The 13,658-nt window shown below is 36.6% G+C and overlaps 1 protein-coding gene across 6 annotated transcripts in view; it reads left to right on the forward strand.

The window, feature by feature from the left end:
- CDK8 (cyclin dependent kinase 8) overlaps positions 1-13,658 on the forward strand; it is a 151,437-nt gene that overhangs the window by 79,239 nt on the left and 58,540 nt on the right. For 5 of the 6 annotated variants that reach the window (XM_004054284.5, XM_019039939.4, XM_055359715.2 and 2 more), the window contains exon 2: positions 4,484-4,559. The exons of the other annotated variant lie outside the window; for it this stretch is intronic. In XM_004054284.5, the coding sequence (XP_004054332.1) occupies positions 4,484-4,559 (76 nt within the window). The remainder of the gene's footprint in view (positions 1-4,483; positions 4,560-13,658) is intronic. 6 annotated transcript variants of the gene reach the window in all.

Genomic DNA, 13,658 nt, shown 5'->3' on the forward strand with positions numbered 1-13,658 from the left:
AAAAGGTATTCTGGTGATGCTACTGTGCTGCTTAGGACTACCCTGAACACATTTTTTCACAATATTAATTATATGCCTTCTTTTTTTTTTTGAGACTCAGTCTCGCTCTCGTCCCCCAGGCTGGAGTGCAATGGCGCAATCCTGGCTCACTGCAACCTCTACCTCCTGGGTTCAAGCAATTCTTCTACCTCAGCTTCCTGAGTAGCTGGGATTGCAGGTGTCCACTACCACGCCTGGCTAAGTTTCGTATTTTTAGTACAGACGGGGTTTCACTATGTTGTCCAGGCTGGCCTTGAACTCCGGACCTCAGGTGATCTGCCTGCCTTGGCCTCCCAAAGTGCTGGGATTACAGGTGTGAGCCACCACACCCGGCCGATATGCCGTATTTTTTTACTATTAAGTACTTAAGTGTGAGAAAATAATTAGTTATTAGTAGCATATAAATTCAGAGTCATGAATGATGGTGATGCCAAACAACCACAGATGGTTCACAGGAGTGGCAGAGATAGTGACACTTTTGCTTTCTGATGGTTCGTTGTACACAAACTTTGTTTTATGCACATAATTATTTAAATATTATATAAAATTACCTTCAGGCAATGTGTATATGGTGTATATGAAACATAAAATGAATCTTGTGTTTAAATTGGATCTCATCCCCAAGATATATCATTAATGTGGGCAAATATTCCACAGTATCCTGAAAAATCAGAATTTCGAAACACCTCTCATCCCATGCATTTCAGATAAGGGATACTCAGTCTGTATTGTAACCATTCATTTAATCTGACTACTTCCTTTGGATCATTACTGACACTAGTGAACAAATCTTTTTCATCTCCTTTGTATCTTTTACTAAAAAAATGTGTGGACAGAGAGATAAATTTGCCATGTAAACCACATAGCACTATTATATTATGTTGTAATTATATTAGGTGATTTTCAAGAGGAGGTTGCCTTTTTTATAATCAAATGTCATTTATAATTTATTTGGTATTATTTTTCTCCATTGCACATTTCTTTCTAATAATCTACTTTTATAAAGTAAAAAACATAATTACTTGGAGTAGGGGAGAAGACTGATTGAATATTAGAATTTTTTTAGTTCACAGAGAAGAAACTGTCATATACCACCTTGGGCATTTTTAAATAAGAGAAAGTGGTGGATATTAAGGAGGTGAATGGGTAAATCTTTAGTTTAAATTATTTTCTTTCCCACCACTCTCTTTCTTAGTAGGGGGTTCAATTCTAGGATGTAATTCTTAAACAGTAGATATAATAGAATGTGTTATACCCTTGGATTGACCATCTGGTTAAATCAATAACCCTGCCCATGAAAGTGTCTAATAGACTATTCTGATTCCAATTTTGTTTTATTTTTATGTCCTTTACTTCGTCTTTCTTTCAGAAACCATTCAGACAGTGAATATTAAGTACAGATCCTCTTAATGTCTTTTTCATATAATGAGTACTCATGGTGCTTTACTAGATATATGCTGTAAAACTGATTGTTACAAAACAAATTTTTTTCCGAAAAATAATGTTGTAATTGTGATTTCTTTTCCCAAGTAAGGATTTGGCATAAAATATGTTGTAAAAACAAAGATAAAGCAATGTTACGTTTTAGTAATAATTTAAAATAATAAAGTATTAAATTGACTTAAATTAATTGATTTTATAAAGGCTTATTAATTTGTTCACTTAAACTGTCTTGCTACCAAAGTCTCCAGTGCTATCACCTCTGCCCTTCTTTTAGTATATGACCTCATTGCCACTTTCAGAAAAAAAATGAACATATCAAAATCGGAACTCCCCCAGCTTTTTGGCTCTGAACCAACTTCTTTCCATCTGTATTCGTTCCTTTATCTGTCCTTTCTTCCTATTACGATGGAATAGATGTTTCTCCTTCAAGCCAGAGAGCAAAGACCCTGAAAGCTTGTTCTCTGGATTTTTTTCTCCTCTCCTATATTGTTAGCTCTTTTTCTCTGGGTCCTTTCTGTCAGTGCTTATCATACTCAAGTCTCTTCCATCTTAAGAAATAATAACTCTAACCTTGTGTATTACTCCAGCACCTGCCTTATTTTTCGCCTTCAAAGAATTGCTTACATATGTTGTCTTAGTTTACGTATGTCTCATTCACCCCTCAGCCTTCTGCGATATAGACCCTGCCACCACATCGCTGCAACTATTTTTGCCTACTCCACTATCCATTGTTGACTTAATCATTGCTAAATTCAGTAGATACTTTACAATTCTTACCTTACTAGACCTCTCTGCAGATTTTTGTACTATTTGCTATTCTGCCCTTTTTGAAAATCTTTTTCTTGACAGTCCTTCTCTTTGCTCTCATTGAACCTACTCTTGTGGCTTTGATCACTGTGTCATGCTGATTCCGGTAAATCTGTGTCTTCAGCTTGCTCTTGAGCTTTAGTGTTTATTCTGCTTGCCAGCAGCTATGCCCACTTAGATGTCTCACTGGTCCCCAAAACTCAGCCTACACAGAATGGAGCTATCACCTACCTGTTCCCTCAAAACTTTTCCTCCTAGCGGGTTTTTAATTTCAGTGAATAATGCTGTCATTACTTTGTTGCCTGTGGCAGAAATCATTGTCTTTAACTTCTTCTTCCTTACCCACAATAGTCAATCATGAAGGACCCTACTTCTTATCTGTCTGTTCTCTATAGTAACCACCATTCTGCAATAGCCATCATCATCTCTCACTGAATAATTTTAATACTAATTACTTGTAACTGTTCTGTCTGCCTCCTGTCCTTATTTACTCCCACTAAGCATTCACAAGGCAGCCAAAGATACATTTTCCAGATAAAATATAATTGATATTCTCTTGCTTAATAACAACAACAACAACAACAACAACAACAACAAACCTTTAAAGGAGCCCTTCTTCTTGTTCTTGGCATGAAAAGACTTGTGTTGTGGTTCTTGATTTTATCCCCAGCCTCATCTCTAGTTGTGTACAGTATCCAGTCTCCCTCAAATGCTTTTTCTCTTTCCTCATGTGACTGCACCTCTCTTAACTAATACACACACACACACACACACACACACACACACAATCAAGTGATCAGAGTGTGATCCTGGAACCCCTGGGTGTCTACAAGATCCTTTCAGAGGGTCTGTAAGGTCAACACTATTTTTGTAATAATACTATGATATTGTTTGCTTTTTCATTCTCATTCTAATGAGTGCCTAGTGGATTTCTTTCAGAGATGATCCAACATGTGATGATGCTATTCCGTTGCTCTGGTGGCTAGTGGATATAAACTTCTGTAGTTTTAAAAGTTCCCATTTTAAAATTTGTATAGGGTATAATATTGATAGATATAATAAACCAAAGCTGGTCAGGGTCCACAGTAATTTTCAAGAGAATAAAGGGGTTCTGGGACCAAAAGGTTTGAGAACAGCCATTTAGGCCTCAGATGGCATTTTCTCTGAGGAGTCTTTTTTTTTTTTTTTTTTTTTTTTTTTGAGACGGAGTCTCGCTCTGTTGCTCAGGCTGGAGTGTGGTGGCGTGATCTCGGCTCACTGCAAGCTCCACCTCCTGGGTTCACGCCATTCTCCTGCCTCAGCCTCCCGAGTATCTGGGACTACAGGTGCCCGCCACCACACCCGGCTAATTTTTTTGTATTTTTAGTAGAGACAGGGTTTCGCCATGTTAGCCAGGATGGTCTCGATCTCCTGATCCGTGATCTGTCTGCCTCGGCCTCCCAAAGTGCTGGGATTACAGGCATGAGCCACCGTGCCCGGCCTCTGAGGAGTCTTTGCTTGGGTCCTCCACCAAGTCCCCTTTGAGTAACCTTTTCTGTTGCACTTGCCATATCATAGCATTTATCATATTGTATTATGGTGTGTTACTTATCTTTTTAAGCCAGTAGACACAGAAAACTCTCTAAAAGAAGGAACTTGTTGTATCCTCAGTACCTAGCACAGTTCTGGGTACATAGTAAGTGTTCAGTAAACACATGTTGCGTGAGTGTCTTTGAAAGTCTTTGGAGATGACCTAAATTATTTATTATCAAATTATGATTACTATTACATGTTTTAAATTATAACCATTTTGTGTCTTAGGGACACATTCATTTCTTAACTTTTCTGACCCACTAATATCTGAATAGGTTTTAGAAAGCAGGTTTTATTTTATATGTGTGTGTTATGTTTATATATTAGAGCAGAAGGAATCTATTACTAGAAGTCAGAAGCTCTATATCTCAATCTGTGTCTTCCACAAGTAACTGTGGAACCTTGGAAAAGTCTTCTTATTCCTTTGAAGCTAACTTCCCTCATCAAATAATGGGACTGGACTAGGTTGTCTGAAAAGTTTTTCCTTGTACGACATTGTATGATTATATTGAATAATGTCAAATGTGTATTAAACGTGATTTATATTTATTTATATTTTACTTTATAAAAATGCACATAAATATAGATTTATCTATATATTAAAATAACTTTGTTTTTACAGGAAGGATGATAAAGACTATGCTTTAAAACAAATAGAAGGAACTGGGATCTCTATGTCGGCATGTAGAGAAATAGCAGTAAGTGGAGTTCTTTTTATCATCGTTATTATCAACTGACTTATGAGTACCAACTATATAAGGCTCTGTATTGTATTTGTCATATTAACTGAAAGTTAGTGAATATTTTTATATCAACTATATGTAGAAAAATATTATTTATTAAGGAGAAGTAAAGGGGTCATGTAGTTCTGTCTATATAAACTCTTTATTTGGGGTAAAGTAAATTTCAGTTGTTTCTATAAATACATGTTTTCCCAATACCTGTCACGAATAGTAGAGGATCCAGTTATTTCATTGAGAGCAGTAAAAGTGGCATGTTAGTCCATAGAAAATTAATATTTTTATTTTAATAGAATGAGACTAATGTCATTAGTTACGTCAAATTAAAATGAGGTTGTATTATTTGATTTTCATTGCTTGTATCTGTTCATTTGAGTATGTAAACATTTATGCCCTTTTATTTTGGAAGCATAGTTTTCCATATTGCGATTAGAATCTCATTTTGATTCCAAAGGGAAGTAGTCTTTGGGTTAATACATTAATAGTTATCCTTACATTTAAACTGAGCATTACTTTTTGAGATTCTTCTTCAGTTTTTACTGTTATAAAACTGTGGGTCCAAATGTGTCTTTTCTGGCTTTACACAGAATATTCTAGGATATATATTATAATCTTTGCTTTTGTTGCTCTCAGCCCTTCTATTATATTTACCCATAATAGTCTATTGTGACCTGGAAATGTTAAGCAATTTTGCAAGTTTACTAAGATTCTGTACCAATGAGTCTTCAACTCAAGTAGATAAAAATAATTTACACTATGTTGAGGAAAAAGACTCGTAAATCTAAGAGTAGCATGTCAAGCACTGTGATAGAAGTATATGGGAATGGAGAAGGGTGTACATCTAAACTAAAGTAGAAAATCAAGGAAAGTTCCAGGTTTGGGAACGAATGTAAGAATTACCTTCATGAGGGAAGAATAGGGGTGAGATGGAGGATATTATTAACCAAAGGTAGACCATGCTGAAAGATGTAGTTCATTTAATTGATACTTTTTTAATACTTTTCAATCTTGAGACCAGGTGTCTGTATGTTAACTGTCAGTTATTCAACATCTATTCTGTATATACTCATCAGTTTTAAAGAGTTAAAAGCCATTAAACTATGGTCAGTGGTGTTAGAAGTCAGGATGTTGATTACCCTTGGAGGGAATACAGAGCTTCAGGGTGCTAGTAATGTTCTCTGATCTTGCACTGGGTCTAGTTACACGGGTTATATATGTGAAAATTCATTGAGCTGTGTACTTATTGTTCACATGCTTTTCTCTTGTTTATTAGTCTTTAACAAAATGTTTTTTATTAGAAAAAACAAAACTCAGTTCAGAAACAGCTATTATCTTTGCATATATCGTGATAACTATAAATGCACTTAAATACAGAAAGAAGTATGAAAGCCTACTTTTAATGTACTTGATCATGGCTCTTCAATCTAAGATGAACAGAAATGTTTAATTTTCATGAAGTCTTACTAATTTTTCCTCTTATGGCTATTTTCTGTATGTGGCTGCAGATATCTGTACCCACTGATTGTGAAAATATTTCCCAATATTTTCTTCTAAATGCTTTATAATTTTTTTATTTCTAGTCTATGATATACTCAATTAATTTTTGTTTGTGGTATGATACAGAGTTTGAATTCCCCCTCCCATGTGAATGTACAGTTGTAGCATCATTTTTGGAAAACATCCTTTGCCATAGAATTCCTTTGGCACCTTTGCAAAAAAAGAAAGTATACATTTGGACTGTATTTCATTCCATTGTTCTCTCTGTCTAGCCTTATACCAATAGATTACTCTACCTTTCTAGCAAGACTTGAAGCCAGGTGGTGTAAGGCCACCAGCTTTATTCTTTGTCAGAATTGTTTGGGGTATTTTAGGTTCTTTAGCATTATCATACAAATTTTTACATCAGCCAATTAGTTTTTTTTTTTTAAAAAGCTTGTTGAGATTATAATTTGGATCAATTCAAAGAATAATAGTATTGAGACTTTCAAGCCAGCGGAAAGATATACTTTCCATTTTATTTATTTAATTAATTTATTTATTTATATAATTACATATATATATATATATATAGTGTAGTATATATCCTGAGACATTTCTGAACTCACTGGTAGGTTTTTGGTGATTCCTTGGGATTTTTTCTACATAATTATGTCATTTATGAATAGGGATACTTTTACTTTTTTCCATATTTCTGCTTTTGTTTCTTTTGTTTCTTTACCGAGCTGGTTAGGCCATCTCACACAATGTTGAATAGTGGTGAGAGCAGGTATCTTTGATTTATTCCCAACTGTGAGGAAAATGTTTCCACTTTCACTGTTCAGTATAATGATAGCTGTGTGTTTTTCATAGGTGCTATTAATCAAGTTTAGGAAGTTATATTCCTAGAGTCTAAGAATTCTTTTCATAAATGATATTGAATTTTATCAAATGCTTTTTTCTGCATAGATAAAAGCAACCATATAATTCTTTTCTTATTCTGTTAATTTAGTACAAAATATTTTCAGTTTTCTTTGTGAAATTTTTCCTTTTATCTATGAGTTATTTCGAATTATATTGCTTAATTTTTAAACATGTGAGGTATTTCTAGATAACTTACTGTTACTGATTACTAATTTATTTTGATTGTGGGTCAGAGAAAAGAGACCTTGTATTTTAGAGATACATGCTGAAATATTTATAGGTGAAATGATACAATAACTGGAATTTACTTCAGCATAATCCAGGGTTGGCTGGGAGGAGTGGATATTAGTATAAATAAATTAAGTTTGGCTGTGAGTGGCTAATGGTACATAGGGGCTTGTTTTAATATTCTTTTTTATTTAGTTTGGAAATTTGTATAACAAAAAGTTAAGAATGAAATAATTCCCATGTTTTCTGGCAAGTTTTTATCAGGCCTTCCTCCTTTACATTTCTTAATTCTTCCTCGAAGAAGTTGTGTGTCCCTAGCATTCACCTCCATTAACTCTCTATGATTACACCCAGTTTGTTTCTTTAATATAACACTCATTACAAATGTAATTACGAGGGGGTTCTTTTTATCTGTGTGCCTGGTTACTTACTTTGTTATCTGTTCCTCCAACCCTCTAGACTGTAATGCGTTTCTTCCCCAGTTTGTGCTAGGTGTGGTGTATAGTCCTTGCTCTGTAAGTAAGTGTAGAAGGGAGGGAGGGAGGAAGGAACTCTGAGAATTTCTTCTAAAAGCAAAGAGCATTGCATATCTTCATCTTCATTTTTTTGTAAGTGATTTGTCTTATACATTGTCAAAATTTCCTGTGAGCTGTAATTCCTAGTGTAGACATTTTTCAAACTGCACATGGGTGAATCATCAGTATTCCACAAGGCTGCCTTATAGTTGTGATGGGGGAGCAGAGGTAAAGCTCTGGACTTGACTTTTCTACTCACCTCTACTTTAACCTAAGCATACCTCAGTTTTTTTCTTTTTTGTGACAGAGTCTTGCTCTGTTGCCCAGGCTGGAGTGCAATGGCACGATCTCGGCTCACTGCAGTCTCCACCTCCCGGGTTCAAGTGATTCTCCTGCCTTAGCCTCCTGAGTAGTTAGGATTACAGGTGCGCACCACCACACCCAGCTAATGTTTATATTTTTAGTAGAGATGGGGTTTCACCATGTTGGTCAGGCTGGTCTCAAACTCCTAACCTTGTGATCCACCCAGTTTGGCCTCCCAAAGTGCTGGGATTACAGGCATGAGCCATCGTGCCCAGCCAAGCATACCTCAGTTTTTATCAATTTGCAAGAATTTGGTTGAAAAAGGTTTCACAGGTTTAAATATATTGAAATAATTTTGAAATTGTTTTCCTTATTTTTTTACAGTGATTTCAAGTCAACTGTCACCATACTCATGTTATAAATTTAGAATTTATTTTTTATCTTTGCTATATTATGAAATTTTAATGTTAGAATGCAATATAGTTTTGTGAATATTAGGATTTTTAAGCCCATTTTCTCACCATTATGATATTTATTGAGAAGACACAGTTTGAAGTATTAATTTATTTTTTATATATTTGTACTATAGAAGTTCAAATTAAATGTGATATTGTATGTAACAGCTGGAATAAATTAAATTTACAGTAAATTATGTAGTCAAAACAGTAATCTTAGAACTCAGAAAATAAGATTTTTTTTTTCTTTTAGCAGAATTGGGAAAACATAGGTGGTTTCTGTGATGGAAACTATTATATGAGTATCTTTAAACCTTCTGTTTTCAATTTTTTTTTTTTTTTTTTTTTTGAGACGAAGTCTTGCTCTTTTCCCAGGCTGGAGTACAGTGGCGCAATCTCGGCTCACTGCAACCTCCGCCTCCCGTGTTCAAGTGATTCTTCTGCCTCACCCTCCCAAGTAGCTGGGACTACAGGCACACACCACCATACCCAGCTAATTTTTGTATTTTTAGTAGAGATGGAGTTTCACCATGTTGGCCAGGATGGTCTCTTGACCTCGTGATCCGCCCACCTCAGCCTCCCAAAGTGCTGGGATTACAGGCGGCAGCCACCGCACCCAGCTGTTTTCAAAATATTTTAACACAAAATCTTCGAAAAGGCAAAAAGTAACTTCTACAGTATTAAAAACTAGGATCTACATGCTCTGGGCTCCGAATAGTGTCATGTAGTGCTGAAGTTCTTTTCGTCACCAAGGAAAGCCTGCATACTCTCTCAGCATCACAGCGTCAAACACACAGGAATGCATGAGGGGTAACAACCTCGCCAGACTCCTTGGGCTCTTACCCTGGCTCTGCCACTTTACTAGCTTGTAGGACCCAAAACAAGTTATTTGATTTCTTTGTGTTTCAGTTTTCCCATTTGTAAAATGGGACAGTGCCTGGCGTGTAGTAGGCATTTAGTAAATGTTAGCCCTGCTAAGTGCAGCACAGTTCCCAGGTCTTTTGGAGTTTCTTCAATGTAAATATTTACTTCAAGGTAATTGTCCACTGAGACAGTTCCATCACCAATCCTCCGTGGCCATTCTCTTTTAATCCCGAAGTGACCTGTCTGTCTCCTAATATGTCTCCCTAAAAACAACAACAACAAAACACCACCACCAACAGAGGTGTTTTACTTATTCAGTAGTAATAGTTACCTACTGTACTGGTTTGCTTTAGTTGCCTTAACAAAATACTACAGGCTGGCTGGCTTAAACAGCAGAAGTTTGTTTTCTTATAGTTGTGGAGGCTAGAAGCCTTATAGCAAGATGTTGTCAGGGTTAGTTTCCTCTGAGGCCTCTTTCTTTGGCTTGCAGATAGCCTCCTTCTTCCCGTCTCATCAGATGGTCATTTCAGAGACACTCCTGGTGTCTCTCTGTATGTCCTCATCATCTCTTCTTGGGAGGACGCCAGTCAGATTAGATTAGGGCCCACTCTAAAGACCTCATTTTAACCTAATTACTTCTTAAAAGGCCTTATCTCCAAATACAGTCATGCATCACTTAATTAGCGGGATATGCTCTGAAAAAATGCATTATTAGGCGATTTCATCGTTCTGCCATCGCAGAGTGTACTTACACTAACCCAGATGGTAGAACCTAAACACACCAGGCTGTTTGTAGCCTATTCCTTCTAGGCTACAAACCTATACAGCATGTTGCTATACCGAATACTATAGGCAACTGTAACACAATGCTAAATATTTGTATATCTGAGCATATTAAATAGAAAAGGTATGGTAAATAGGTGGAATAAACATAGAAAAGGTACAGTAAAAATACGGAATAAATGATTAAAAAAATGGCTGTTCTGCCTATGGAGTAGCTATTCTTTATTCCTTTACTCTCTTAATAAACTTGCTTTCCCTTTTGTCTATGGATTCACCCCAAATTCTTTCTTGTTCAAGGTCCCCCCAAAACAAAGATAAAAAATGGTACACCTGTATGTATAGGGCTGCTAGCATGAATGGGGCTTGCAGGTCTGAACGTTGCTCAGGGTGTCAGTGAGTAGTGAGTGAATGTGAAGGCCTAGGACATTAATGTACACTACTGTAGACTATAAGCACTGTACACTTAGGCCACATTCAGGCTACATTCAGTTTATAAAACATATTTTACTTTCTTCAATTAACCTTAGTTTACTGTAACTTTTTTACATTATAAACTTTTTTTACTATTGTAATAACACTTAAAATACACATTGTACACCTGTACAAAAATATTTGTATTCTTATTCTATAAGTTTTTTTCTATTTAAAAAAATTTTTTTTTACTTTTTCAACTTTTAGCTTCAGGGGGCACATGTGTAGGTTTGTTACATGGGTAAATTGCATGTCACTGAGGTTTGGTGTGTGAATGATCTCATCACCCAGATACGGAGTATAGTTACCAATAGTTTTTCACCCCTTCCCCCAACCTCACCCTCCCTCCTCTGGTAGTTCCCAGTATCTATTGTTGCTATCTTTATGTCCATGTTTATCCAATGTTTAGCCCCTACTTTTAAGTGAGAACATGTGGTATTTGGTTTTCTGTTCCTGTGTTATTTTATTTAGGGTAATGGCCTCCAGCTGCATCTGTGTTGCTGCAAAAGACATGATTTTATTCTTTTTTATGGCTGTATAGCATTCCATGGTGTATATTTACCACATTTTCTTTGTCCAGTCCACTGTTGCTGGGCATCTAGGTTGATTCCATGCTACTGTGAATAGTGCTGCAATGAACATACAAATGCATGTTTCTTTTTGTAAACTAAGGTACATATACATTAGCCTAGGCCTACACAGGGTCAGGATCATGAATATCATTGTCTTCCACCTCCACATTTTATCCCACAAGAAAGTCTTCAGGGAGGCCAGGCATGGTGGCTTATGCCTGTAATCACAACACTTTTGGGAGGCCGAGGTGGACAGATAGATCACTGGAGGCCAGGAGTTCGAGACCAGCCTGGCCAACATGGCGAAACCTTGTCTCTACCAAAAAAATACAAAAATTAGCTGGGTGTGGTGGTGCATGCCTGTGGAGGCTAAGACATGAGAATTGCTGGAATCTGGGAGATGGAGGTTGCAGTGAGCCAAGATCATGCCACTGTACTTCAGCCTGGGCAATATGAGACTGTCTCAAAAAAAAAAAAAAATTCTTTGGGGCAATAACTCACATAGAGCTGCCTCTCCTAGGATAACAGTACCTTTCAGACTACCTCCTGAAGGACCTGCCTGAGGATGTTTTACAGTTAACTTAAAAAAAAAAATAAGTCGAAGGGGTACACTCTACAATAGTGATAAAAAGTGTAATGTAATGAAAACATAGCCAGTATTAGAGGCATTTATTATCATCAAATATTGTGTGCTGTATATAATGATATTTGCTAGACTTGTATGAGACTGGCAGCGTGATACATGTATGTATACCAGCATCACCACACACACAAGTAATGCACGTTGTGCTACAATATTATGAAGGTTGTGTGTCACTAGGTGATAGGAGTTTTTCAACTCCATTATAATCTTATATATGCTGTCTGTTATTGACTGTGACATCATCATGCAGCATGTGACGGTACAGTCACATTCCAAGGTACTGGGGGTTAGGGCTTCAGCATAGGAATTTTAGGGGAATACAGTTCAGTCCATAACACTATTACTCACTACTCTGGCAGTAGTTACTTACTCAGAATGAAGTCTTTACTCTCAGAGATTTGTTGTCTGGTTAATCAGATAGATGAATTTTTTTTAATTGATATTTAATGAAGTAGATTGGTTTTTGTTTTTTTGTATTGAGATGGAGCCTCACTCTGTCACCCAGGCTAGAGTGCCTTGGTGTGATCTCAGCTCACTGCAACCTCCACCTCCCAGGCTCAAGCGATTCTCCTGCCTCACCCTCCCAAGTAGCTGGGATTACAGGTGTGCGCCACCACGCCCAACAAATTTTTTGTATTTTTAGTAGAGATGGGGTTTCACCATGTTGGCCAGGCTGGTCTTGAATTCCTGAACCTCAATGATCCGCCTGCCTCGGCCTCCCAAAGTGTTGGGATTACAGGCGTGAGCCACTGTGCCTGGCCGCTAATTTTTATATTTTTAGTAAATTTTAGTGAAACACAGTAGATTGGTTTTATAAAGAAAGCAGTGATCTTAGTTCATAGATCAGAAGCCAGAGTGGGTTGTGTGTCCTTCTTTAGTTTAGTTGTGCATTTTGTTAATTTACACAATCATTTATTCGTGTGTTTACCAAATAGTTAATAAAGGCCTCTGCAGTACCAGGCATTATGCTAGGAGCTGGCCATGCAGCCATGAGAATGAATACATAGTGCCTGCCGTTGTCAAGTTTGCCACCTGGTATATATTTAAGACATTTATGTCTCTGGATTGTAAAGACACATAATCCAGACATAATCCATTCCTCTAGGATGTTAGCTCTTGGGAGGTATTGGTATTAGACCATAGTAGTTACAAGTACTGGCTTTGTGTTTTAAAAGTTAATTTATTAATTGCTGGTTCTACCACTTCCTAGGAATGTAACCTTGAGCAAATTATTTAACCCCCTTAAACTACCCTGTTTTCTCGTTTGTAAAATAGGGGTTATATAAATATTTCATGGGGCTAATTCATGATTAAATGAGATAATACACGTCACATGCCTAGTACCATACTTGGCATCTGGGAGAAGAGCTTAATCAAATTGTTGCTGCAGTTTTTTTGAATGCAGGAGTGAAGTGAAACCTTTCATTGGAGGTAAAATTCAGGAGACACTAAGAATAACTTTAAATGTAGGTTTCTAATAATTGTGGAGCTCTTTTGCCAACGCTTTGGAATTTGTTGCTTTTTTATAATTTACACCCTGCCAATTACTAGAAAGAATTTGAAATAGCTGTCTAGCTTAGGAGTGTGTTCCAATTTTGAGATAATAGAAAAACACTGAACTAGAATTAAGACTACCTTAGCACGAGCTTTGGCTCTTTGAGCCAGCTGGGAGATCCAGGATTACCACAAAGTCTAGACTTTCCGTGTCAGGTTATTTGTGTTGTTTATTAATTAGGGAATGGTCAATTTTAGATATTAGTGTTTAGGTTTCTGAGGATTGGTATATAATTGCTAAAGTCTTATAAGTTTGAAAATTATATTCT

Source organism: Gorilla gorilla, chromosome 14 (genome assembly GCF_029281585.2).
Source record: "Gorilla gorilla gorilla isolate KB3781 chromosome 14, NHGRI_mGorGor1-v2.1_pri, whole genome shotgun sequence".
Lineage (NCBI taxonomy): Eukaryota > Metazoa > Chordata > Mammalia > Primates > Hominidae > Gorilla > Gorilla gorilla.